Here is a 27,253-nt window from a genome sequence, read left to right as displayed (position 1 = left end):
GACAAATATAAAAAAAAATCAACTGAATGAAATGTAAAATATATTTAGTTCTTAACAATAATATAATACGCACAATACATATATTACAGTTACACTTTTACTTTAATAAACAGAAACTTATTTTAGTTTCACGGCCTGCATTGCGAATACCAGATTTGGCGAGCTGATGAACCTCCACCGATTTGTATAAGGATTATATATGAGTCCATGTATAAGTTCTACGTGACAATTGTCTGAAAAAGAGTTGAAAATCAATAAAAATAGTTATTGTTCTAAGTTTAGCATCATGTACCTACTTGTTATCTTGTAATATCACGATTAGAGACACGAGTTTAGTTTATCTATCGGAGGTACTTATACTCTGCTGTTACTATGTTTTGTATTTCTATACATTATTTCATTTGTGAATTATTTACATTTGTATGTACTTTTTGTACCAATTTATTGGTAAATTATTGGTACAAAAAGAAACAAAATTCGTAAAAACGAATCCTTTTTGATTTAGGTATTAAGTGATGTTAAGATGGAATTTATGGTTTGTAAGTAGTAGTAGGTACCTACTATATTAGTATCCACAAACCATAGTCCAAGATATAAAAGAATAAAACTTAGTTGTTAGAAAAATTTGAAATATTCCTGTTTAGAACTATTAACGTACTTAAGTAGTTTTAGCTCCTGCTCTTATCAATTGATTAATACTATCACTCAGTGGTGGATTTAAAAAAAAATATGGTGTAGGCTGTACAGTTTTTGCCGCCCCTGCTACTACTATTGTCATGTTTTAGTTTCCCGTTGACACGGTTCCCGTTTTTGTTTTGCTCGTCACGCTCGCTCGTGACGCGGTTCCCGTTTTTTTTTCTGCTCCTCACGCCCGCTTGTGACACGGCACGTTTAAGGCAGGAACGTTGGGTCCCCAAATTTGCCGCCCCAAAAATATAAAACATGCCGCCCCAAAAAATATGCCGCCCTAGGCTGAAGCTTACTCAGCCTATTGGTAAATCCGTCACTGCTATCACTAACAATAGGTACTTCGATTATTGTCTTGATAAAATCTTTGATAACTACTGCTGCAATACTTACTTCTCTCTAATAAAAACGACAGTTCAGTCGGAGTCATGAATTTTTCATACTGATGAGTATTTACAGGTATTACACGCAGGACACGCTCCATTAAGAATATTCCTAGGACTTGCGCCAGTCTTGTTCTACATGGTGTTGTAAAAAATATCGTGCCACCAGGCTTTAGTGTTTCTACGCAGGACTTGACAAACAATTCCTTTTCGTTCACGTGCTCTATGATTTCTGAGGCAACCACAGCGTCGTAATGATTCTTGTGCTGTTCTGCGTGCTCCTGGAATAAAGCAGAAAATATATACAGGGGGGATATTAGGAGGGATTTATGTTATTCGACTCTCGTCCCAACTACCTATAACACTATAATACACATCTAATATGTATTAAAGTCATATAGGTACCTACATACTTGTCCCTGTAGTCTCGGGACAAGAATAGGGCTACGGTATCCCCTGTCTGTCGTAAAAGGCGACTAAAAGGGGGCTTCTGGGGTTGCGGGCGGCAAGAGTGGGAGCTCGAACCGTCCAGCAAGTAACCCCGGGAAGGACGACGGTGTGTGTGGCCGCATAGCGTTGTAAACACTAGGTGTGTGGGAGGAGCGTAAACTGCTCCCCCAGGGAAGAGCCCGATTGGGGCATCGCGCTCGGAGGACTCCGGTTGTGTTCCATCAGAGATCCCGGAGTTCTCCAACAAGCGCCGAGGATGGCCACCGGGGGGGTTTTAGTGCGGTAAAAATCCCACATAACCCGGCGTCGCTCCCACGTCGTCGGGTACCTTTTGAAGGTTTCCCCCTCGCAAACAAAAAAAAAAAGGTACCTACATACTAAATACCAAAGCAAAACCTATTCACGAATCACGATAATATAATGTTAAATTCATTTTATGATCCGTTAATAATTTTCCTGTTTTACAATATGCAATGTAGATAAAATTGGTTGACAAGAAGATTAATATATTATTACCTTACATAGCTAACAATATTTCTATGAACAGCTATTTCTTAACAACAAACTTAGTTATATGACTTTATTTGCACTGAAATGGATGTTTGACGACAAATTATTAAGATGAATTTGATATATGTGTAGTTATATTTTATAGGGAGATATCATATGGAAATTATACTGCATCAATCTATCACGACCAATGAGTATTTATATTCTAGCTATAAAATTTGCAACATTTGCTCAACATTTTGCTGCTAGATTAACATCGTTTTTGCTAGAGAACCCGTAGTAGTACTTGTATTATGAGAACAATCTAGAGCTTCAAAAGTAGGTAGGTAATCACATTAATGCAAAAATAATATTTTGCATATTATGCAGAGAAATTATGAAGGAACAACCTGTATACGTCATATGATATTGTGTTTATTTCTATAAACTGTTTTATTTTAGAATCATCTTAATCGATGTTAATGTAAATTTAACGTTAAGACTTCCATTCAGATTCAGACATAAAAAAATGGAAATCCGTGCTTAGCGATACACAGCTTAAAACTCATAGTAAAGCTTAAAATTTTCTTTATCATTTTACCTGAACGCGCCATATGAAATTAATTTCTAATCTAAATTACCACTTATGCCTATAATATCTTACCTCGATAGTCGTGCAGATGTATGTAGGTTTGTTATCTGCTATTTTTGGATCTATTTTGCAGTGTTCTTGTGCTACTTCAATAAGGTCCTTGCTAGCATCTACACCAGTCACCTGAGCTCCAAGCCTTGCGAATGCCTAGAAATAAACAGATGAGCAGTGGCGGACTAAGGTCGTCGAAGGTCCGGGGCGGAAAACTGAATGGAGGCCCCCAGTGTAAAAAGTTCGCCTGTGATTTGGTGACCTTTTTTCCGTTGACTGATACACATTTCATAAATTGTTTGGTTCTGACGACATTTTTTATCAACTGTGTTTGGAGACACCCCCCTTCCGCCCCCGCCCCCCTTAAGCCGATTGAGCAGATGAAAAATGCGAACTATTCTATCAATTCTTTGTACACTTATAATTATTTAAATGTACCATTTAGAATCGTATCAAGAAGCGTTATGGTGACCGCTACACCAGATAATATGCCTATACCTGATGAACAACCTTTAAATTAATAATATAAAATGATAAAAGAAAAAACTTGTAGGTACTAAAAAGCGAAAAAAATTAAAAGCCAAATGTTTACCTCGGAAAGTATTCCTCCGCCGCATCCAACGTCTAGAATGGTTTTGCCCTTCAAGGGCGTGGAAGTTCTTTCTTCTGGTTCACATTGTACTAACGCATCTCTAACAAATGGCACACTGAAAAATGCAAATTTCAATAACAACACAATTATTTCGTTCTACATAATTATGCTTTGAAGAAGTTTGTTTAATCAGAAATATGCTCATTATCTGTGTCCTTGTGGAAATTGATGCAAAATATTGTAATGTAGAATGAGTAATAAATATATCATTATTTCAGATGTGGGCTGAATTTTAAAATTCACTACTTTAAATTTGATCTCCAAGATTTAAATAAACCTATGCAGTAAAAAATGCACTTACGAAAATTGTATAATGGCAATGTGAATGTTTTTACAAATTAAAATCTGAATTTTACTGGTTTATGAGACATGAATAGAAAGAAACCTTACCGTATCAAGTTAAAACTATGAAGAGCCTTTAGTTTTCCATTCGGATCCCACCATATCTTCCAACTGTCAGAATGAACTTTAACATCTGCAGGATCCACTGTCGAATGAGTTTGTCTTACATTGTTTAAAGAATTCTTAGAGTTTTCATAATACTTGCTCAAGCTTGCACTCAAATATCTGAAAATATATTCCAAACATTACTATATGATTACTAGCTGACCCGGCAAAAAAATGTTAAGGGTGAACAACCCTTATCACTTAGGGGGATGAAAAATAGATGTTGGCCGATTCTCATAGATACCGGATAAGCACAAAAAATTTCATCAAAATCGGTCAAGCCGTTTCGGAGGAGTATGGCAACGAAAACTGTGACACGAGAATTTTATATATTAGATAAAAAATAATAAAACAAAAAACAATTACTAGAAAACCCTCAAATATATTAAAAAAAGAAAAAAAAAATTATACATACAATAACTGGTATATTTTATTATTTTATGATCCTGGGAAATCTTTTAAAACATTTATTATATCTGAGCATCTGAATGACATCACTGTCCAGTTAACATTGGGCTGACATTGAAAAGTGTTTTTAAAATAAAATTTAGATATATTAACTTATCCATTCTTTATACACAAACCCCCATTGTATAGCAGTGTTAATGATTTATGATGATGTGATTGAAAAGGGTAGGAAAAAATATTTTTGCCCAGAGCCGCAAAATAGTTAGCTTGAGCTGTGCTAAAAGGTAAATTGGGGTAATAAAAAAAACCATTTTATATCAGAAATTTTGCAAACAAGGAACACTTACAAGTTTTTGCACAATGATGATCTTGCCAAAGATAATGGTCTATGAAGAAGTTCCATTTTGGTTTTTTCTTCTTATCCTCCAACCTAAAATGAAATACCTACAACATAAATTACACAATATTATCTATACACCTTTATAAAATTGTAGTTTGAAGTCAAGAAATGTGGTAGAATGCCAATGTATGAAAAAATAAGATTTTCTTTAAAAAAATCAGTTTCCTTTAATTTGTCACATAACATTACTTTCCAGAATTTGATCCTTATAAGCAACACTATCAGATAGTGGAATAATATAGAGGGTGTATATTTTTTCAAAATGAACTTGTTCGATTCCCAGCTAGGGAAAAAGATATTTTAAAAAAGTAATGATGCAATTTTAGTTTTTATCAAAATCGGCCTCGTAACTCCTTTCAACATTTTTCGCTAAACCTTATAGTTTCAGATTTGGCCCTGAAGGCCCGTTTGAAAAATTCACCCTGTATATGTATGCCTATAATGCATTAAACTTATGTGCAATTAATGTTTGAAAATTTCAAAATTGATCCTGATTTATCTCCTTGTCATATCATTATTGTTTTAGAAACATTCATTTAAATAACTCACAATTTTTTTTATATGGACTTTTAATTATTAATAATAATATTTCACCTAATCTATGTATCCAGGTAGAACAAATAGAGAATATTGAAATGGATCACATTTCACTTTTTTTATCTATCATATATATCCACTTATCATAGAAGAAATATCAATATAAGATATAGGTACTTTCATAAATTTAATATTCAAAGATTACAATTTGGTGGCCAGTAAGACTACAGGTTGGTATATATGTAAGTAAAATGGCACATCGATACTGCCAAGGTTAAGGCTCCACTTGGATAAATACTAAAGGTGTTATGTAAAAATACATTTTTTCACCACCAAGTAGGTACGAAGTATATATTTATGAATTTATGAAGGAATAATAAAATTATATTACATATGGAAGAATATGTGATAGAAAGATATTTAGTAATTTACTTAAAAATGAGAAACCAAAAACTTAACAGAATGTAGTTATATATATATAATTCTTTGCATACAGTTTATAATTATAATTACCTAATGCCAGGCTCCACACACAGATATTTGATGGGACGTCAGGCTCTTGCGGTATCGCCTATATATTTATTATACAATTTAAGGTACACAACAGGTAATTTGTTATGACCTTTAAAAACCTGTCCCTTTTGAAAGCTTATTAACCTTGGCTTTGTTATATTTTTTGTCCCTTGTTGTTGTTTTGAAATAAGGTGTGAAATATATTGGAATGCGACAGTACCATTATAATAATAATTCTATTATTTAAAAAATACACACAAGCTACTTTAAAATTGGTAAATAATTGGTAGGTAAATTGTATAAAAAACTTGTATATAAAAGACTTACCCCTTTTGTGTGTAAGTATATTCTTGAATATAAAATTTTTATTTATTTTTTAGTTACGAATATAATATAATAACTATAAATCACACGAAAGTCGATTATTGAAATCTTAATATTCGCAACATATATACTGCGGACTGTTTGCAAAAGCAAATTACAGCAACGCTGAAAAGAAATAAATTCAACACACGGCGCTTTGTTTACCGTCTAACATATTAGTGCTTACTGCTTTGCATTAATTATAAACGGTATTGATATCTTCTCGATAAACTATCACATTCACATGAATGTAGTATGTCAAGTATGACATTTAGTTAGTTGACTAAACATGACGTATGACAGCCGTCACCTTTTATTGCCATCAATTTGCAGGTTTCCTTGCAAAAATACATTACCGTAGAATAAATATTAAATTACTCTGAGGTCATTACAAATTATAAAACCTTCCAGAAACTAAAATAAAATGGAATCCAATTTATTATCTCGCAGTTTCATTTGACGGCCATATTTTAAGTTTCATCACATTAATTTGTATTTGCTTCATTTAACAGTTGTTAAATTTCTAAAAAAGTACTAATAACACAAATTATTTTAAACAAGATTTTCTTCAATTTAACCTTCTATTTAGGTAAAATGTAATATGAAAGGAAAAACCTTCGATCACTAATAAGAACTAGATACACAATCAGCGACAAAAAAATGCCGCGACGAAAAGAGCACCCAAATAGATATTTGGGTGCGCTTTTAGGTTAGGTCAGAATGTAGGTTTAATTTGTAAAGTCTGTTACGAAACGTACAATTCTTACTATTGCATGCCCACTTGATTTGTTCGGGTAACATGGTGACTCTGTTCTAACTTGAATGGAGACGCTATTGTTTTATATTTTTTTATTTCATTAAATTATTATTTTTCTTTTTTTTGTTATATAAAAATATCTGTTTTGTATAATAATTAAACATATGCCCGTATTACCTAAAAGGTTAGGCAATGAGTAAATAGTAAATGAGTGAAATTAAATTATTAAGTAAATTATTATTTAATATATTTTATATCACGGCGTGCGTAAATTGACGTTTTACGCACGCTTCGCGTGCGCAAAACCCCCATTTCCGACCCCGTAATATAAAATTTTATACAACACGCGGACGAAAAATGTTTTTCTGACTCGTGTGATTGCAGTCCTCGCCTGCGGCTCGGCCTGCAAACTCACACTTGTCAGAAAAAAATTTTTCGTCCTCGTATCGTAATGTACTATTATGATGTCTTTTCATCCAACTGCCGCGGCAATAGTCATAGAATTGGGTACTTGACAGTTATAACAATAAAATATGAAATATGTTGGATATGATAGCTTATAAGTAAACATAAATTATGCAGTATTTCGTTTATTTTTTAATATGTTCTAAGTATTTTAATTTTTAAAAAGAAATTTTCGATTATTTATCTGTGGATTTTAAATCCCAAAACGGCGACAGTGCTGCCTCAAATGTCATGTGACGTCACTACATCGAAACCTGTCGATCACATCGAAACCTGAAGTATGTGTAACGTCGAAGTTTATTTCTATATTTTCAATGTGTTGACGTCACGCTACGAAATGACACTTGACCGCCTGTTTTGGCGTAACGTTCCGTTTACCGTAATAAAAATATGTTTTTTATTAATAAATAGCCCTTTTTCGAAAAAATGATCAATGAAAGGCATATATAATACGTATATGAATTCATTAAAACAGTTTCCCAAAAAGTGTCAAGTAGCCAAATAAAGTCTATTGACGAACGATACACTAAAATAAGATTGCTTAACATAGCCAAAAAAGTTACGGAAAAAAAATAAAAATCCATCGAAAAGACTGTTTTCCAATAAACTCACTTTATTCAAGGGAATTAATGGCACCCTGTTGATTCCGTATTTTTATTTTTACTCGACTGCCAAGAAAGGGTTATGTGTTTTGCACGTATCTTGTATGTATCTTTATAAGTTTAGCTGCACTGCATTTTATTCCCTCGGATCTAACATACGGCTGGGTGAATTTCGACAGTTAAGGTGTCATTATATTCAAATGTCCTTAGATAGGTGTTGGAAAAAATCTAAATTTAAGAAAAAATATACAACGGATTTCTGTCACTACAAAGTAAGCAAGTAATTTAATTAAAAAATCAAAAACTCGACTGGCTAAAACTACTACTACTACTACTATAAAGGCAGAAGTAGAATTTTCAAAAACAGTGAAATAGGCGTTTCATTATTTTCATTTTTCATTATTTCAGTATTCTTATTAGTGATCGAAGGAACATTTTGCTACAGACACTATTGCAAGATAAAAGAAAAATAAAGCAAAAAAAAAAAAAAACAAACCAAAATGTTTAATTACGGATCATTGCGATTTAAGAGTAATTATCATTTTCGCTTTATATAGGTTTAATATCACATGAAATCGAATTGATGGCGCAGCAAGCAGAATATTTAAGGTTTGTAATTTTGTATTTTCTTAAAATTATTTATAAATGTGACGGAAATAATTTATTTTGATGTGATGCCATAGATTAGTATAGATTACTCACTCCTAACAAGAAAATGTACCCAGTTTTGAAAATTGAAATAGTTGCGTAAAAAAGTTTTGCCACGTCTCCGTGCTAAAATGTCCCTAAAATATTTGAAATAATTATTTATTTATTACGTAAATTACGTAATTATTAAGTAAATTAGTTATTTACTCGTAAATTTTCTCTAAAGATGTTTTTATTTGTCAAGGATTCGAAAAAAGAACTTACTAAAATAAGCTGTTTGTGGCTTCATTCAATTTCATGGCGGCGAAGTATCTTTACTAATCTATGTGTGATGCTAATCATTATTGAATATTTATACATGCATTTATTTATTTATATTTTTAGTAGATACGTATTATGACCTATCTAAATACTTTTTGTTTTGTTTTTTAATATTAACGTATGTGCATAGAAGTACTTAATAGTTATAATACCTATTTGTATTAATCCGTCTACGTCTACGTCATTTCCATCCTACTACAAGTTTACCTACCTACAGTTGTTCAGCTACATTTTGCAAGCATGTCAAAAATATGACAATTATTAGAAATAAGGGAATCGTTTGCATGTGACGCCGCGTGCGTGCATACTTTTAGCTCCGTTCCATATGTGACGCTGACGACCTTATTACGCGCCACTTTTTAAGGGTTGCCTGTTATTCTAACAATATTTTTGATAAAACTAGACCCAATTGGCCCCAGATATATGAAAAGTCAAATATAATTTATTACTACACGATTATAATTTTTAGAACTTCCATTTCATTGAACTTTCAATGCAACGTTTATCCTTTTAGGTATAGGTAATACTTAAGTGACGGTGATAATAGACTGTTAGATACTTAATAAATTACTCGATAAAATTCTGAACATGCCGACGAACCGGTAAGTTCAATTTCAAATGATATGTACCGACGTATGGATACTCATATGTAGGTAATGCTTCGGTTTAATCAAAAAGTACGGAGTGCGTATTGCATGTATTTACATACTATACCTATCCTTCTAATACAGATGCGTTAACAAAAACATTTTTATTAATTCTTCTACTCCCATTTTGTTTCATAGAGTGTCAGCCCTTAAAGCAGCAGCAGTAGCAGGAAATGTGGATCGCAAATATGCACAGCTAAGTGGAGCTTTGTGCTTATGCAGCTGTGTTACTTGTGGGTATTAGTTCCTTATTTGCATCCATATCTGCTTAGAGTTTTGCTGTGTGCTCATTATTTATGCAAAGCATCATCATAATTCAGCAGGGATGAGAGTTCCTCTTTGAAATCGTACGGTATGGTGGAAGGGTATCTAAACATAAAATTTAAATGGTAGTATTGAAATGGAATGGTGCAAAGATTTCTTAGCAATCATTCCTGTATTATGGATGACCGCAAAATGTTTTTATAAATATATTTACCGAGCCCAGCCTAAAAAGAATGGAATTTCTCAAGGTTACCCTTATTGTACCAATATAAGCATGTACGAGAGTTCAGTTCAGGATGTTTATCTGAGTAAATTTTATTTCAGTATACGAGTGAATTGAAAATTTGTAAGCACATAAACATTTAAAGGAAGTAGCATTAAAATTGAAGCATAGCGAAGTCAGTGTAAGTATAATGGAACATTACTGTGTAATGTAGTCACAGTTTCATTTCAATACAATGAAACCCGGAGCACTGGAAGTAGCTCTACACACAGAATTCCAGATTACTTACTCGTGCAATATAAACACGTACACAATGGTCATCTATTTGTTCTGGTCTCTGTGCACTCCGCTCGAACACTGTGTGTACAAAGTTGCACAAATTGGCTCGTTTCGGTTGTAAAAATAAGACAACCCATATAAAGGATAATTGTACCAGATACATTGTAATTACAAATTATTTCTGCCTATTATCAAATTGTTTTCAATTGTTTGTTCGCAATTAAGCTTGTAGTAGAAAACAACCAGTGCATCTGAAAGTGTGTGACAACTGCCACCCATGGATATTTGTATTAAGATAGAGAAGAGATAGAGTTTGTATAAAGTAGATAATATCAATTTTTATCTGAGGTCGGCTAATGCGTTGCTATTCCCGAGGACTAAACTGGAATGCCTTGAGTAAGTGACTCTTCCTATACATAGCTACTTTCTACTGGAGCGTAGACCAGACTCCATAAATACTAGGATAAGTGTGTTTAGAAAATGATTGTGATGTAGACTTGTTTATTTCTTCTATAAAAATATCGAAATAATTTACATTTCACAACTAAATCTTTATTTACCGCACATAAAAAAATATGTAACAATTATAATAACTATTAAACAAATAGATACGTAATACAAACGTGAACATATAATAAGGTACGCGTAATGTAGGTATACTAGAATGAAAGCTATTTAACCGCAGGGGATATGTTCTAGTTGTACTCTTCTTCAACGAATTGATGACACTTTGTCTGTTTTTGTGAAATCTTTAAGAGATCCCTTTATGAAGTTAGTGAAGTTGAAAAGTTATTCTCGTATGCTTAACTTTACATCAAGCTTCAGGATTACATCCATATTGCCATTTTACTAAAGATCTTACCGTAGTAAAATGGCTTACTTTAAGGGACTTAACTATATTTCAAATTTGTTATTTGTTAGGTAGGTACATAAAAAGTACCTATGGAATTATTACGTGCAATAATCTATATAAAAACTGCCAGAATTGGTAAATTAAAAACGTATTGGATTCTCAATCACGCTAAAAAGTGTAATTATTTTTTACGTAGGTTTACTAATAATTTATGTAGGTTTAAGTTTCACCGCACGCATTGCATACATTAGTGCCTCCCATTTGATCCATTCCCATCTATGTGCCCAGAAATAGTACACATATCCCCGAGTGTGGTCTACGCGACAATCATCTGAAAAAGAAGATAATATTTTTTACAAAACAACAACATGTGGCTAATGTGGAGTGGTCCCATCGCTGCATAAAATATAAAACATATATTTGCTATCAGTTAAGTACTTAGAGAGATAATTTAAAACGTTCGTTTAGTATTAGGTTTTAGATAAACTTAATCCGATTATGAATATAAAATATTATTTAAATCATCCTCACAGATTAAATGAACAAATACGATTTGTATGCAACATACCTAAGCCTATTCAGAGGAATGTAAAGTAATAACTTTAGATCATGAAAGGTTAAAACACTTTTAGAATTCAGAGGGCACGGGTCTCGTATAATACAATCGTACATAATAATCACTGCTGAACCCTGTGATCACAATTAAGTAGTTTTAGAAATAGGTAATTAAAATATAATAAAATTTAATATGTAATTAAAATATGTAGAGTGAATAAAATAAATGTAAGTCGTAATTTTTCACCTCTTAACCTATGTTCCAAATAGAATAAGTAAATGTAAACGTGCCACACAATAAGTCACACCTATCAAATTGAGAATTTAAAAGGTGGTAATAGCCTTTGTGGTTCGTTTTCAGCAGCACCACCGTCATACCTTTTATTGGCTAATAAAAGCGCTGCTGTATTCTGCTGCTTGAAAAGTGTGGTAAGGAAGACATACTTTTCCAATGCTTTCCAGCTTAGTCCACAGTTAGAGTGGACATTGCCAAGATTTTGGCTTAATAGTTATAACGTTAGGGTTGACGCAAAGGTTCCTGCAATCTTTCGAAATGACGTAATTACTCACTTATCTCTAACCAATACTTGAGTTCCTCTTGAGTGGAAAACTTGTGGTAATGATGTGTTCCTTTCGGCACAACGTTTAAAGCTTCTACTAGGTAAATCCCTAGGAGTTGTGATATCCTCGTCCTATTTGGAGTTGTGAAAATGATTTTTCCACCCGGCTTCAACACCTTTACACATGACTCTATAAAAAGCTCCCTCTGAGAGTAATTTATGTGTTCTATGACTTCAGAGGCGACCACTGCATCATATTTATTGATGTTTTCCTTGCAATGTTCCTGGAAAGGTGAAATTTATCATTCATACTCGTAGTTGTTGTATATGTCAACTTAAGGACGCCGAAGAAATGTTTTGATTCGTATTTCTAGCTTTTAGTGCAAGTAATAAAGTATAAGTTTCGTACGATATATGGACGGTGTTTTAATTTTTAAACGAAATAATCATTTTTAATTTATACTACACTAGGATAATAATCTCGATATTACGTAGTGTAGCGAGAAATGATATCGCGATCTTATGGATAAGGATACCACTATATACTTTTTTATTTTATAGTAAAAGCGAGGAAAATACTACTTAAATACTATTACTGTACTATACTGTAATTATATAGGCAGCCCCAGGCGCCGATGAATTATAAATTCATTCATGTTTATTCAAGTAGCATCTTAAGTGTGAATATTTTTACATGTTAAACTAAACTTTTTATGGGTATATTTTTGAATAGAAATTTAATAAAATTTAACATTGAATACAAATTAATTTATTTTACTTTTAAATTACATTTTTCTATATTCTTCCATTGAAGGTAATAATTTATAAAATAGCAGGTAGGTACTTAAGTTGATGTTACTTTAAAAAAAAATCACCTTGCGATATTTAATTAAAGAAAGATTTATAATTATACTCGTAGAAAGATATAGGGACAGGTGCAAGTAAACAAAAGCTTGTAATAAATGTAGATTTTCTAATTAATTAAAGTAATCACCTTTATTTCTTTGAATCATAAGATGTTACATTATATTTTTGATATCAGTCGATGAATAAAGATATAAATAATTATTTACCTCAATAGTAGTGTGCACATAGGTAGGCTTATTAGTCAAATTGGTGTTGAAATTACGATGTTCTATTGCAGCATCCAGCAGATCCTTGTTAGGATCTAACCCAGTCATTTCTGCGCCCAGTTTACATAAATCCTTAAAAAATAAACAATTAAAATATGACTACACAAAGCTTTTTTTTTTTTTATATAATATAGAAGTAGCAGACGAGCATGCAGTCCACCTGATGGTAAGTGGCTACTGCCGCCCATGGACATTTGTAATCAACCGCAGATAGGATTAGATATTCCTACCTGAGGTCGGCCACAGATGCGCCGCTACCCCTGAGGACTAAGCTGGAACGCCTCGAATAAATCTGTCTCCCTTACCACACCCTTGGCTTACTTACATACTTATGTCATCACCGAGGGAATATTTTCGCTATGGGTGTTTGTCATTTGTATGTGTATTCAATGTGTTAATATCTACAATACCGAATTCTGGAGTGTGCATGAGCAAAAACGATAATTTGGATGAGGTTAACATTAATGACTATCATTAAAAAGATGGTTATATGCATATTTTACAATGGTTTTATCAGTTATAATAAACGCCATAAATGAGTAATAAAAATAAATTACATATAATTAAGTTTCATTAAGTTTACTAATTAATGTAATTTCATATTTCATATGCAGACTTAGCGACATTGACATCGATTACACTAAAATACTTGACTATATTTATAATATCGCCATGCTAGGAAAAAATGCTGTCAGACCTAAGAAAAACTTGAATCATATTCTCCGTTTTAATCCTGGTTGGTGTTGAATGTGTAACTATCTTCACTCAGTGATAACAAACGGAAACGGCTTTAGGGCTTTCATTGAATACGGCGGCAAATGGAATGTAACTTGGCAATATGAATGTAAAATTAATATTTCATTGATGAAAGTCGTCGGTAGTCACCATCGCGCCATCCGAAGTAAGGAAACTTCGGGCGCGTTAGGTCCTGCGCTTATGTATTTTAGCAACTAGAAGACACCCATCCATATCCATTTCCCGACCGCACCCTTATCGCTTAACTTAGTCAATTAATTTGTCAAGAAAATAATTCTTACCTCTGTCAATATTCCCGGTCCACAACCAACTTCAAGTATCTTTTTACCCTTAAGACAAGTAGATTGTGGTGTATCCGGAGTCATTGTTATTAAGCTATCTCGAATGAATGGTACACTGTAAATTAAATACGAGTTTAATTTCTAATACTATTCTAATCAATACATATAATAATTTTTCTGTAGGTATATGCATTGATGTTTTTATTTAGCATTCCAGTCAGGATGCCACTCCTTTAGACTATTGGAGGACAACTATTTTGCTAATTGCCATGCTTCGCTAAATATAGCCGAAAAGTAAAGGAGAAGGTTTGTAAGAAATACATACCGAATGACATTAAAGGAATGCAGTGCCTTTACACTTCCTTCGGGATTCCACCAGTCTGTTGCATACTTCGATAAATGTTTCGCATCTGCTGGATCTATAGTCAGACCGTTCAGATGTCTTTTGTTGTTACACACAACACTTGCTGATGGTAGCAGGGCCGGTGAGAAAGCATTGTTGAATTTTATCCTAAAAAAAATTTTCTAAATTGTAAGTATTTAATAAGGATTATTAAATAAGGCCCTGGTAAACGTTGTTCTGTTACAAAAAACTATATCTCGACAACAAAACCACTTAGCGTGTACGAATACCTTTATAAGGATTTTTTATATATTAAAAAAACTTTTTTTTCGATATGTTCTTTTTCCTCTTAAAAGTATAACATTATAATAGCAAGTAAGTATATAATATTTTTGTGACCATATAATGGATTGTATGGATATAGATGTATGGATTCCAATTTGATTTTTATAAATGTGTTTCCTTTAATAATATTCATTACGTTAATATCACGTAACTAAATATAATGTCTAATTTAAAGAAATATGTAAATAACTAATTTGTATCTAAGTAACGTAAATATACTCACAGCTTTTTCATCAACGCCGAACGCTTTAAACAAATCGATGTCATTATGTTCAGGGATTCTGTCCCGTCAATAACTTATAATATACTTTTCGTAAGAATGACTTCTTTGCGTCTATTTCAAACAATGAAAATACAATGAAGTCCACCGGAGCTCTCAAACTCCACTTAACAACTAGCCTGAACGTTCATTCTCCTTTAATTTATGTACGCTCAACAAAGGTATTGTTGTAATTTATTCAATTGTAATTTGTACCTGTAAATGCATTAAAACATAATTATTCACATTTATTTTCGCAATTTACATTGAAAAATTAATTTGTTTTTGTAATAAGTCATTCCTGTGGCAAATATAAGGTTAATTAAATTTTCAGCGCTCATAGTATTTTATCCGAGGATACAATTTTGGCAAGCTTAATAAAAATTCATTAATTTTCAACAAGAACCATTTCATTTATCATCAACTCTTACCATTCCATCGCTGGGCATACATCCTTACCCAGAATAGGAAGGGGTAATTAAGGGATATAGTTTTTGGGTGTCCAATTGTATTCGTATTTATTAACTAATGGTAACATTTATAGCTATTCGTCTTGGGGTCTCTTACATTCATAGAGACGATTTCCCATGCTTGAAAGCCAAAAAAGGTTTCGCCGTTTATACCCTGACTTGAAAGACAATAATGCTGGTGCAATTACTAACACACTGGCCAATCTATCTAAATCTAAGTCTCCTTCAGCTTAGCCAGATGCCCATAAATTGCAGCTTCCACTTATCATAAGATGCTCTATTGGAGTAGGGCGAAGATATAGTTTATATGTCCGCCTTTAATGGGATTTGTGCTATAGTACATATACGTTAAACTTATACTAATTAATATTAGATATAGATATAGATATAGATATAGATAGATATTAGACCTTATTTATACGATTAATTTTATACGCTGTTTTTTCACGACTTCAAATACACGTGACCGTGAGTCAAAATATATTAATTTATAAGTTGCAATGAATTTTGTGTTGCTAAATATTAAATTTAGCTTCAAAATTAACTACACGTTATGCAAAAACAACATTATAGAATATATTTATTACTAAAATATAAACTTTAACAAAGTTAATTTAAAGCACTACTCTTACGTGGGTGCGGCAGTATGCGTAACATACTCGTAGATGGCCATATTATTACACGGCACAATATACATCTAGTTATCAGAAACATTTTTAATTCAGCGGCAAGGTATTAAAATAAATATAATATTACAGAGTTTGTTTAAATGTTTTTTTTAGTAACACGTTCAGAAATTAATGAAAGTGGCTAAGACAAGAAAAAACGGTTATCATGTCCTAATACTACAAATTTTATTTACAATTTTTTCTCTAAATATTAACCAACGTTATTAATTTTGTATGATTTAGGCTTTTGAATATCGTTCCTTTTTTCTGCAACTATTATAAAGAGATCGAGTAAAAATATTGTATGAAAAATGTTACTGACCACTCCTGTCGTGCGCCCTTTATATTTAGAAAAAAACCCGCAAGCCATAAACATTTTTTATTTCATAGTTTCAGGTTTACATATCGATGTATCTATTTGAACTTTGAACTTCTAAACAATATTGTTCGTGATCCCGCATTCTTTCCAGCCAATCGAATGTTCATCAAACAACTGGGACAACACTGAAACGCTAGTAATACCTACCTATTACTAACCCGCATGCCTCTTTTCCTTTTTGTTACAAACTATAAATGTAACGTTTTAGACGAGTCTATCCTTGTTCCGTGTTTTTTTTATGAATGTATTTTATTTCACACGCTACAAAAACATTTCACCTTATAAAATCTATTTTAAAAGTTTTGGAAAAAATAACAACTTAAATGAAAAAATAAACCCGGATGTATAAAAAAAAGAAAATTATCAGAAGAATAAAGATACTTGTATACATACGTATAGAGGTATGAATTGGTGGTTACCATCACAACTGAAAATACATTTTAAATACGCACAATACGAAATTGAAACAATCGGGACGGACGTCCAGAGTCCATTCTTGTAATCAATTATTACTGCTTTTGTATTTTGTATACCTACCAAATGGTGAAATAATAAAGCACACAAATAATAAAATCATAATCATTACTATTTATTATTCAGTTAGTTTAAATTAACTGGCACAATTATATTCAAATTATATTTTTAAATAATAATTGTACAAAAAAAATACTGAACCATATTTTTATGATTACTTAAAGTATCCTAATTCTATGGTATAGACAAAACAAAATGACACTGTCTATGCTTGACAAATGGCAATTATATCTGTAACTTAGAAATGAAAACGGATTATTGCAGAATTCGGGATGACTAAGGCGACCGCAAATAAAGCAAATGGAGATCTGTCTGAATTTTGCAGAAGTGCCTTCAATTTGACATTTGCAATAGAGATCCTCGGAATAGATGTGTGGCATGATTGCAACGAGGGCTGGTTGGACCTGGGGCCATGTTTACAGGGCATGAAGATACAGTACCAACTGTATCCAGGACGGGTGTATGATTTGGATATCTTGATTTGGCCTCACATTGCTAAGGTTATAAATTGTCCTCATAGTCCATAAGGCCTTATTAGACCACCCAATTTTGAGGGACCCTAACCCAAACTAAGAGTGGTGTAATAAGACTTAGGGAGTTAGTGTCCCTATTTAGGGCGATCGGATCATCCCGATCTGCCTAGCTCCCTAAGCGCCCTGCAGATTGGGTAGTGTAATAACGGTTAGGGAGCTCAGTTGCTTTTGCTTTTGTATGTAAGGTGTCACCAAACTCAACAAGTGTTCAAATTGTTCTGCACCTACTCTGAGATAATTCCTTAAATCTCCCGGTTCAAGCACGCTAAGTATTTGCATATTTGAAAGCTTTTCACGTAACCGCAAATACTCTTTCACCCAGATCTTTCTCTTCTTTCTTTTTTTAATATTTGTTATTGCGAGCACGGTTGTCACTGCTACAGCAACTTTTTGAAGTTTCGATACTGACGACGGCATAATGTAAAATGCGACAATACGTTTATCTCTCTAGACATTCGCGTATAAACTGAGTTAGGGCCCAATTTGCAGAGAAGTGTAATAAGCGCCGCACTAACTAGGGTACACGCCCACCCTGGATGCAGGGCCCTTCATATCGGGTTGTGTAATAAGCGTTTTAGTGCTAGGTCGTATTAGTCCGGGCCAACAGATTTTACTCAGAAAATAAATAATATGAAGTGTTGGATGCATATTGACATAATATGTACCTACCTAATGAGTTCAACAGCAATATTCACATAGATGACCTAACGTTAACTATTAAGATTTTATCCATTATGACATTCTATGTCGTGTAATGTAATCATTGTACGACCATTCGACTGTGTCGTAGGTCTTATAATATCTAGTTCTACTATGGAATTTTGAGAGATAACAAGACAAAATGAACGACGTATTTTCGTTGCTTTATTTCCGAAATTATCTGTAAGTACCTACTTATAGATAGTTCCGGAAATATATATTATGTCTATAAATTAGCATAAAAATATAGCCGTGGGTTATGTAGCAAAAAATCTCGGTTTCTTTAACCGCCTTTTAATTATTTAAGGCCGTGATTAAATCCACGAGTTAAAATGACATAATTAACACTTTAAATGAACATAATATATTTAATTTCGTCATTTATTTTTGTATATGCGTGTAAGAAGTCGTAAAACTATTAATTTTAATGATATGCAATGATGTTAATACTATTTATTATACCTACAGTAAGGTTGTTAATTTCTCTATAATATACGCAACAAACTTATTTTAAATGTACCTGTACAGTCACACGGGTTAATTAAATATATATCCACAAACGGAGTTATTAAAATATAATTTTATTTATTTTAAGATATGGTGTGGGACGCAGTGCGGTTGGGTACGAACATGGCAGTTTCTGGAACGGCGCTGGCTAGCCTTTTCTATAAGCAACTTGTTTCCAGTAAGAGTCGTTGATATGAGAAACCACGTCGCTACGGTCTCGCCTACTTTTGGGCTTGGAGCTTTAAGTGCTAAGTAGGAGCTTTTAATTTTATTTATGTTAAGTAATTTGCTTCAACGATGGCTAGTGTTAGAATATGTTGGTTTTTCTTTTTACTTGGTTTTATTCCGTAGGTTGAAAATTGTAATACTTAGGTATATCTGACCTTCTAATATAGTTTGAAGCCTGAAATATAGGTACTTATCTTTTATCAAGTTTCGTAAGGATTAAAGTTGGTGTTAGATGTCGATTGTTTGGGTTCTATTTGCTACATCGAATGTAAGCAAATAGAACCCAAGAGACCCAATAGAAGGAAGGCCATGCTGACCTAAGCTCTGAAGCTTTTTTTGAAACTTAATAATTACATTACAACCGCTTGTTTTATGTTTACTTCCAAGCACGGAATATAGTCACGATAAAATAAAAATATAAATCAACTTATACAGTTTTGCCATTATATACACCCAGTATATTTTACAACTTTACAATAAATTATTGTTATCATTATATTTATTGTAATTTAAAGTGCAAAGAATGATAAGAACGTTGAAGCCTTCCTTCCTCGCTTGGCTTTTGGAGAGCAACGTTATTTTGCCCCGGTTATAGAACAAGAAGAGACTATTCAGTCTAGTGTTCAAGGTATAATATGGAATGCCGTGGAAGACTTCATACCTGCTTCATACTTGGATGGAACATTTGACATTCCGAGTCGAGTAAAAGGTACGGAATGAAACTCACAACTTTAGTTCCTTTAATCATTTGGGGTAAAGATTCCAGTAACGAAACTTCAAGATATCTTATACATTATTAAATAAATTTATGGAAAGTTCTGTTTGCAATGCAGATGCAAATTCTTAACGATTTTGCGTAAATTATTGTTTGGCTTCAAATTTTAACAAGCGCTAATAGTGAACAATATTTTTTTCTAAATCGCTTCTTGTAGATATACGACATCAGGATGCTGTTTTATACAATGTGCGGGAATCAACTCTCAATCGTGGTATTCCTTTAGAAGTTGAAGAATCTTTAATAGAAATTGAACAGCCCAAAATACGAGACCGACGAGAATCTAAAGTTCCTAAGGAGAAGGAAAAGAAGAAAGTAGTTGAAGCACCAAAAACTAAATTTGAAATAAAAATCTCAGGAGACGCGATTTTGTCTGGTATCTTTGTGAAATTGCAATCTTATTTATAATTTATAGGACTACAAGCATACAGCATACAGCTAGGGAGTGTATGAAATCAACCTCACGGATGCCTATTCGATTCACGTTTTACAAACACAAGTAAAGAGGGTTGTGTCTCTATCAGTTTTGGCATATATTTCTGTGATATTTTCTATATAAAGACTCGGACAATCTGTATTATAATTATATAAATTGAGTTACCAAAGCATTATAATTTGGAAAAATCAATTTCTTTGAGACGAAGCCCTCGGGTCTGTCGATAAGCCACTTCAGCCTGTAATAAGTTTTCCAAGTGGCTACTTAGAATATTATAATCGACTGAGAAATTATAAATTGCTAAATTCGAGGACTTCTGTTATATATTTTCTATTTATTCCGATATTTGGTTAATTTTCGTTTACTAATACTAAATTTGAAATGTAATTGGCGTCGACTTTTTTTTAAAAAAAAAGCAGATGTCTGTGAAGTTTTCTAAGGTTTTATATAAAATTAATAAGCAAAGAGAATTCAGAGAAATACTTGACCTTTATACTATTTTTTTTAATCGAAATATTTGTAAAGTATTCGTAATTACATAGAATTTTATAATATTGTTTTTATAATATGCGTTATGTTTAGGTGCTGGAAAAATAATTTCTTTCGAAACAGTTGGTGATCGACCTAGCGAAATGGGTGAAATAATAGTACTTATAAGCACCAATAACTTACCGGCCCAAGATGATCTACCTGTGGTATTCGTGAACGTAGAGAATGTATCTGACGTACCTGTGGACGATTTAAAAAAAGCAAGGTATAAGAAATTAAATAAAATATATGGCATTTTAAAGTGAATATTTTTCCGTGATGTTACAATGAAATGGTATCGTGAGAGCTACTTCGTAAAATAATTGCCGTGAATTGCACGACATTTTTATGTTGTTCAAAATACCTACCTCATCGCAGAGCAGCGTTTTGATTTCCCTCATGTGTAAAACTATACGGAGGTGAAGAATGTACAGGTTTAAACTACATAAATATATTAATGTAAATGTTTAATGAAGTCTGGTGTAATTTTTTTTGCAACATACTTGACATAATTTTCGGCTTATTTATAAATATTGTTAAAGTTACTTTAAGAATTTCCTAATAATGAGATAAAACTTTAGTGATTCAATAACGGAATCAATTAACTACAGAATATCGCAAATTTATACGCGGTGGACACTTGGGGATGAGGAACATGAATGTCAAGCACAGAATATAAAATCCAAGAAAAATGTAATATTAAATGATCATCATGCTATACCTCTCAACATTTCTTTAGCTACTGAAGTGACTGCCACATTTTTAGATAATCCCTTTGAAATACAGGTAAATGTTTTGCTATTTAGGAGTATGTATTGTTCTTAGAATATTAATGATCATACTCGTAATTATTATTTTAGTCTATCATTTAAATCTTTTAAACCATAATTGCCCTAGAAATATCTGTATTTTTTATTTTAAATATTATGGGTATGTGTAGATAAGTTTTCGTTACTATTTAAATTATTGTTGTTTCATTAGTTACGCGGGAAAAGATTACCAAAACTAATTAGCTGTAAGCCGAGTTTCTTTGGATTCGAACAAGTTGATCGTAATTTTGGTGCGGCTGTACCAAAACAAAACATCACAGAGCCTCAAGACGTTCTTCTAGCAGTAACAAAAATTAATGCACGCTCCTTAGCTAAAGGAATTAATGGACTTGTTAAAGGAGAGTTCCCCTTGTTTCCTCCTAGAGTAACAGAGAGCACATTGAATCGTAATGGAGCTTGTACTAATGATATAAATGCTGTTCGGAGGTCAGTAAATCCTGACATGGTTATTCAACCGGCAGTGATTCTACAAGCTCAAATGACAATAGACGTATCCATAGGATTGGTTGGTTGTAAACCAAAGAAATTGGTAAACAGTTTTTCTAGATTGTACTGTTTTGTTTACGATTCTGATTCTATCAAATCAATCCTGAATCAGATTACTGTCATTAATGATGAGCTTCTAATGATCGATGATAGAGACGATATTTTAACAGGATTTGCATTAGATACGGGTGACGTTGTCGTATTTTATGTAGAGGGTAGAAGAGACGGTTCAATTCTAAAGGTGTGGGAACTATTAGAAGATTATTATAATTATGTAAAATCTATATTTTCGAGCTCAGATAGGTATTCCACAAGAATTTATCCTGGTACGTGTTTCATTTCATTTCAACTTTGTTTCCTCAATTTCTTACCTTACATTTCATCATAATGGATTTTTTCTGCAACATATTTAAATTTTTAATCAAATTTTAGAAATGGGAACTGGCACGGGGGTGCCGTTTCAGGTGTTAAAAATGTTTGCTCCTTTGGGAATTATTCTTGCTTGTCCATCAGTATATGCTCGCCCTGCGTTACCGTCACCTACTAAGTCGGTTAGTATTTTGTTAGAGTTATTCATAACTTATTATTACAGTTTAAATATCATTCATAAAATAGTAAAGTACGGCAATAACGTTAATTGAATTGTATTAATGTGTAATAATCCAAATTATATATACATTTTAATTGTAATTATGCAGAGTGTTGAACGTTATGACTGTATAATTGCAAAGGTTAAAACGATATATTTTTTTAGTTTGTTTCATAAAAGTTATTAACCAGAAAATAAATGGTTTCTGTTACTGTGTTGTTTTTAATTAGTGTAATATGCGTCACTTTTTCTAATGACTTTTATAATTAGGGTGTTGGAATAAAAAATAATACTTATTATCTTTTTTTCACAGGCATTATTGAAAATGGGACGCTTAGTCGCTAGTAAACTTCGCGTAGCGCCATCTCGCGCTGATATGCCGTCATATATGGAGTTAATGAGTTTTAGATTAGAGCTCTGTGTACCGCAACGGACTTCAGAGTTGAATGTCGGTGAATGTGCCTCATTATTCAGTATGTTACACATTATACCTATTATACTATAACTATCATATGTGCACGATCTTTTGGTTCCGTGCTACAAATAGTTTCCACTATAGGTCTAGTTTTCTCAGAATTGAAATGATCTGAACCTGAAGAGGTATCTTGCTGTCTTCTTGGGGTCATTGGTAATCATTACAACCTACCATCCTTAACTTTTGGTTATTCTCTTTGCATAAGAAGGCTTACAGCGTTAAGATCAGTCTAGCACGCTGGCAAAGTAAAGGTTTTTAAACAACTTTTATTAAACGAATGTTTATGTATGAGTGTAATTTTTCACTATGCAACTATTAAATTTTGTAGAATATGATTATAATTTAGTACAACTTATAACTTTACTTATAATTGTAAATATATTTACAGCGGTTTAATCCTCGCAGAATATTTCAAAACACTCCATGAATAGTTAATAAACTGGAGTTACTTTTTTGATGACACTCAAATGATGATTGATGATGATAGATGTTTGGTTATGAAGGAAATATCCTACACGTGGTACATCAATATGGTGCAGCAACAATAACAAACAAGAATTTAGTGCTTTTTTATTAGTTAGAATTTTTAAATATCATAATAATAAAATATATATCGAAAAAAAAAATATATTTAAGTAATTTGTTTTTACACCCCTATCGGATAAATAAAAGTAAAAAAAATGGTATAAGTGGAACAAAACTGAAGGTTAGTAGCCTATGCCTACGAATACCTAATACAGTCTTAGTATGAGGAAATGATTTTTTTTATTCTTTGGAATACTCTTTTCTCCAGGCTAGTCCCAAATTATAGAATTGTGTAAGTATATAAAATTATTCATTAAAATAGTTGAAGCAGAAATTTAACTTCGTGAGGATAGCGGTTTCCTCTCTTCTTCATTTTCTTTGAAAAAAACATGAATAATGTACTCTATATTGGAAAAGTACTAAGATTGTTATGAATTACATAAAATACGCCTACGAATACCTAATACTGTCTTAGTGTGAGGGAATGTTTTTTTATTCTTTTGAATACTTGCGAATTGCATAAGTAAGTGTATAAAATTATTCATTAAAATAGTTGAAGCGGAAATTTAACTTCATGAGGATAGCGGTTTCCTCTCTTCACATTTTCTTAGAAAAAAAATAATAATGTACTCTATATTGGAAAAGTACTAAGATTGTTATGAAATACATATTATATTAAAACAAGTAATTAATTAAAAGATCAAAAAACCCGACTGCACTATAAAAGCTGAAGTAGAATTTCCGAAAACGGAGAAATAGGCGTTTTATTATTTTAATCCAGAAAGCCAAATACAAAGTTTCATAGTAGGTATCTGCTTCAAAAACAAAAGATGTTCTAACAATATTATCCTATTTTGTCCTCATAGCGCTCATTTACGCTATATAAAGAACCTATGAGTAAAATTCCGGCACTCTTAAGTTCAGCGGTTTCCCTTTGCGTTGATCTTTATCACAGCAACAATCGAGATGACTCAGACAGTCATCTCGATGAGTAATACATATGTATATATTATATAACGTATGTGTAATCTCTTTTAAGTTCCTTTATTTTGATATCCTACTCGATAGGTTTAGTTAAACTTTTTTTAAAACGTGTTACTGTTTCGCAAAAACATTCCACCATTTACGCTCCATAAAATATATAACTTCAGTAATTCAAAGTTCCGGTCATTATTTTACCTCGTATTGGGTAGAATTTCATTATTTTATCCAACAAGCTAAATACAAAATTTCATAGTGTTTGCTTCAAAATTGACGATTGTTTAAATGAACTTTTAACTCTTATTTTACCATCTACGGGGTTAATTTTTTGGATGGGGATAAATAGGTGTGTCATTGTTTCTATTCAGAAAGCTAAATACAAAATTTTGTAGCAGTTGCTTCAAAATTAAAGGATTTAAAAAAAAACATTTTCCCCTATTTTACCCTCTTAGGGGTAGAATTTCCAAAAGGCCTTTCTTAGTACTTATTTACGTTATATAGTGAACCTTTGTGCAAAATTTCAGAACTCTAAGTTGAGCGGTTTTGGCTGTAGTTTGATTTCTAAAAACTGAAAAAGTCATTTAATTAGTCTGTCAGTCAGTCATCTTGCAGTTTTATATATATACAAATATCTTTTTATAATCTATGTTTAATTTACTTTCATTTGATACCCCACTCGATAGGTTTCGTTAACTTTTTTTTTTAAATGTGTCACTATTTCGCGCCATAAATTCGCCCTTTTGATTTTATTTTTCTAACACCTATCTAAGGACACTCGGGTCATTGAGACGAATATAATGACACCTTAACTGTCGAAATTTATCCAGCCGTTCGTAAGATCGGATCAAATAAAGAAAGACAAACATACAAGATACGCGCGAAAAACATAACCCTTCCTTGGCAGTCGGGTAATAAAGACATAAATAGCTAAATAGCTTTAACTAATCGAAGGACATAGCTATGAACTAAGCTGGGAAACTAATAAGTTTTTCTTCGATTTCGTTACAATTCTTAGCAATAACTTAAAATCTATTAGATCTATTTAAATTTACAGTACCTACAATAATTCTCATTATTCATAGCGCTAATAGTTTCTGTGTTAATAATGTAAGTACATATTAGAATTCCATTACGACGCAAATGCCTTCTAACCGAGAAAATTTATTGAGCATGACTAGCCAAGTTCCTCCAATGGGTTAGCGTTACACATGTCACAAATTTTATTAGTGACACATGACTTTCCTTACGATGTTTTTCTTCGAAAACGGACGTTGAATATAACGAGTGTGCGTAAGAGCGTTTTCAGATTATCCGATCCGATATCGGTGTCGGACGACGATAGCCGACATCCGATAGCCGACACCATGTGCTATTTTCACATATTTCCGACAAAATCGTTCCGATACGGCCATTTGCTCGATAGCTTAGTGCGGACAGGTCATCATGGCAGACTATAATAGAAAACTTTATTTGCTGTATCTCTTATATTTGAGACGCAAAAAAAGATCTGTTCACAGACAGTATTGGATACATCCTATTGTGGAAGCTAGATATTCAGAGGGAGCATTTTACACTCTTTTTAGCAAGCTACAACACGCACCTAGAAAGTTTTTTAATTACTTTCGTATGAGTGAATCCACATTCAATTATTTGCTTATTCATCTCACAAACAGTATCAAGAAACAAGACACACATTTTCGAATGGCCGCCGCGCATCGGGCTCTACGCACACAGAGACAATTTAGATACACGTAGAGCACACATACAAACATTATCGCCCGACGGCTCACGGACGTCCGATGGTGTCGCCAGCATATCGCTGTCGGCTCCGATATCCGATATCGGAACGGACAATGTGAAAGGCAGGTACATGTTTCATACATTTTACTTACCCCGATATCGTATCGGCGTCCGATACCGATATCGGATCGGATAATGTGAAAACGCTCTAACTGCCATGACGGTATTCTTGTTTTGAATACCAATATGTAACAGTAATATTAATGTGTATGTATGTAACATTAAAGTAAATAGATATCGGAGTAAGGTAACAGTAAATTTTTATTCGAGAGGTTATATTGAGTAATGTTTTTGCATGCCGAAGATTGAAGCTGGACAATTTCGACCTACTAAATTGAGCAAATTTTGATCATTGGCACGGAAATATTGGATAATGCCCGTATGAATGAATTTATCTACTTTATACGCGTTTAATATTATTGTTCATGCATGAAGTGTATTTTAATGACAGTGCAAGGTATAGACGAAATGTAAAGAAAATTACTGATAAATTATATATTTTTACTGTTTTTATTTATTTTAAACACTGGATCAATATAATTATGTT

The 27,253-nt window shown here is 32.6% G+C and overlaps 2 protein-coding genes across 2 annotated transcripts; one reads left to right on the top strand and one right to left on the bottom strand.

Annotated features, from left to right (window-relative positions):
• Nucleotides 1–23: 23 nt before the first annotated feature.
• LOC140745146 (ubiquinone biosynthesis O-methyltransferase, mitochondrial) lies at nucleotides 24–15,433 on the bottom strand. Its single transcript, XM_073076917.1, has 11 exons — nucleotides 15,228–15,433; nucleotides 14,642–14,827; nucleotides 14,317–14,431; nucleotides 13,220–13,351; nucleotides 12,157–12,430; nucleotides 11,278–11,362; nucleotides 3,695–3,871; nucleotides 3,245–3,359; nucleotides 2,674–2,808; nucleotides 1,081–1,351; nucleotides 24–233 (listed from the first exon to the last, which is right to left on the bottom strand). Exons 1-11 carry the CDS (start codon nucleotides 15,269–15,271, stop codon nucleotides 118–120), a joined length of 1,650 nt encoding a protein of 549 aa, XP_072933018.1. The 5' UTR covers nucleotides 15,272–15,433; the 3' UTR covers nucleotides 24–117.
• A 2,118-nt stretch (nucleotides 15,434–17,551) lies between these two features.
• On the top strand, nucleotides 17,552–23,879 carry LOC140744854 (uncharacterized). The gene is made up of 10 exons (XM_073076547.1): nucleotides 17,552–17,814; nucleotides 19,142–19,305; nucleotides 19,797–19,990; nucleotides 20,214–20,432; nucleotides 21,075–21,246; nucleotides 21,632–21,806; nucleotides 22,002–22,662; nucleotides 22,769–22,887; nucleotides 23,239–23,398; nucleotides 23,789–23,879. Exons 1-10 carry the CDS (start codon nucleotides 17,587–17,589, stop codon nucleotides 23,794–23,796), a joined length of 2,100 nt encoding a protein of 699 aa, XP_072932648.1. The 5' UTR covers nucleotides 17,552–17,586; the 3' UTR covers nucleotides 23,797–23,879.
• The last annotated feature ends 3,374 nt before the right edge of the window (nucleotides 23,880–27,253 follow it).

The sequence above is a fragment of the Epargyreus clarus genome, unplaced genomic scaffold (genome assembly GCF_041222505.1).
Source record: "Epargyreus clarus isolate Ecla_fem2 unplaced genomic scaffold, WU_Ecla_fem_2.2 ptg000009l, whole genome shotgun sequence".
In the NCBI taxonomy this organism is placed as follows: domain Eukaryota; kingdom Metazoa; phylum Arthropoda; class Insecta; order Lepidoptera; family Hesperiidae; genus Epargyreus; species Epargyreus clarus.
This window is presented reverse-complemented; position numbering and strand designations above follow the sequence as displayed.

What these genes read in the sequence shown, in the direction of transcription:
- LOC140745146 (XM_073076917.1), bottom strand. Translation starts at nt 15,271, where the DNA reads ATGACATCGATTTGTTTAAAGCGTTCGGCGTTGATGAAAAAGCT. An exon ending in CAAGTATTGGTTAGAGATAA is followed by an intron (nt 11,363 to 12,156) that starts GTGAGTAATTAC and finishes CTTCTTTTTCAG; the next exon opens with ATGATTGTCGCGTAGACCAC. An exon ending in GTCGTTTTTATTAGAGAGAA is followed by an intron (nt 234 to 1,080) that starts GTAAGTATTGCA and finishes ACTCTTTTTCAG; the next exon opens with ACAATTGTCACGTAGAACTT.
- LOC140744854 (XM_073076547.1), top strand. Translation starts at nt 17,587, where the DNA reads ATGACTAAGGCGACCGCAAATAAAGCAAATGGAGATCTGTCTGAATTT. An exon ending in CATTCCGAGTCGAGTAAAAG is followed by an intron (nt 19,991 to 20,213) that starts GTACGGAATGAA and finishes CGCTTCTTGTAG; the next exon opens with ATATACGACATCAGGATGCT. An exon ending in TTCCACAAGAATTTATCCTG is followed by an intron (nt 22,663 to 22,768) that starts GTACGTGTTTCA and finishes ATCAAATTTTAG; the next exon opens with AAATGGGAACTGGCACGGGG.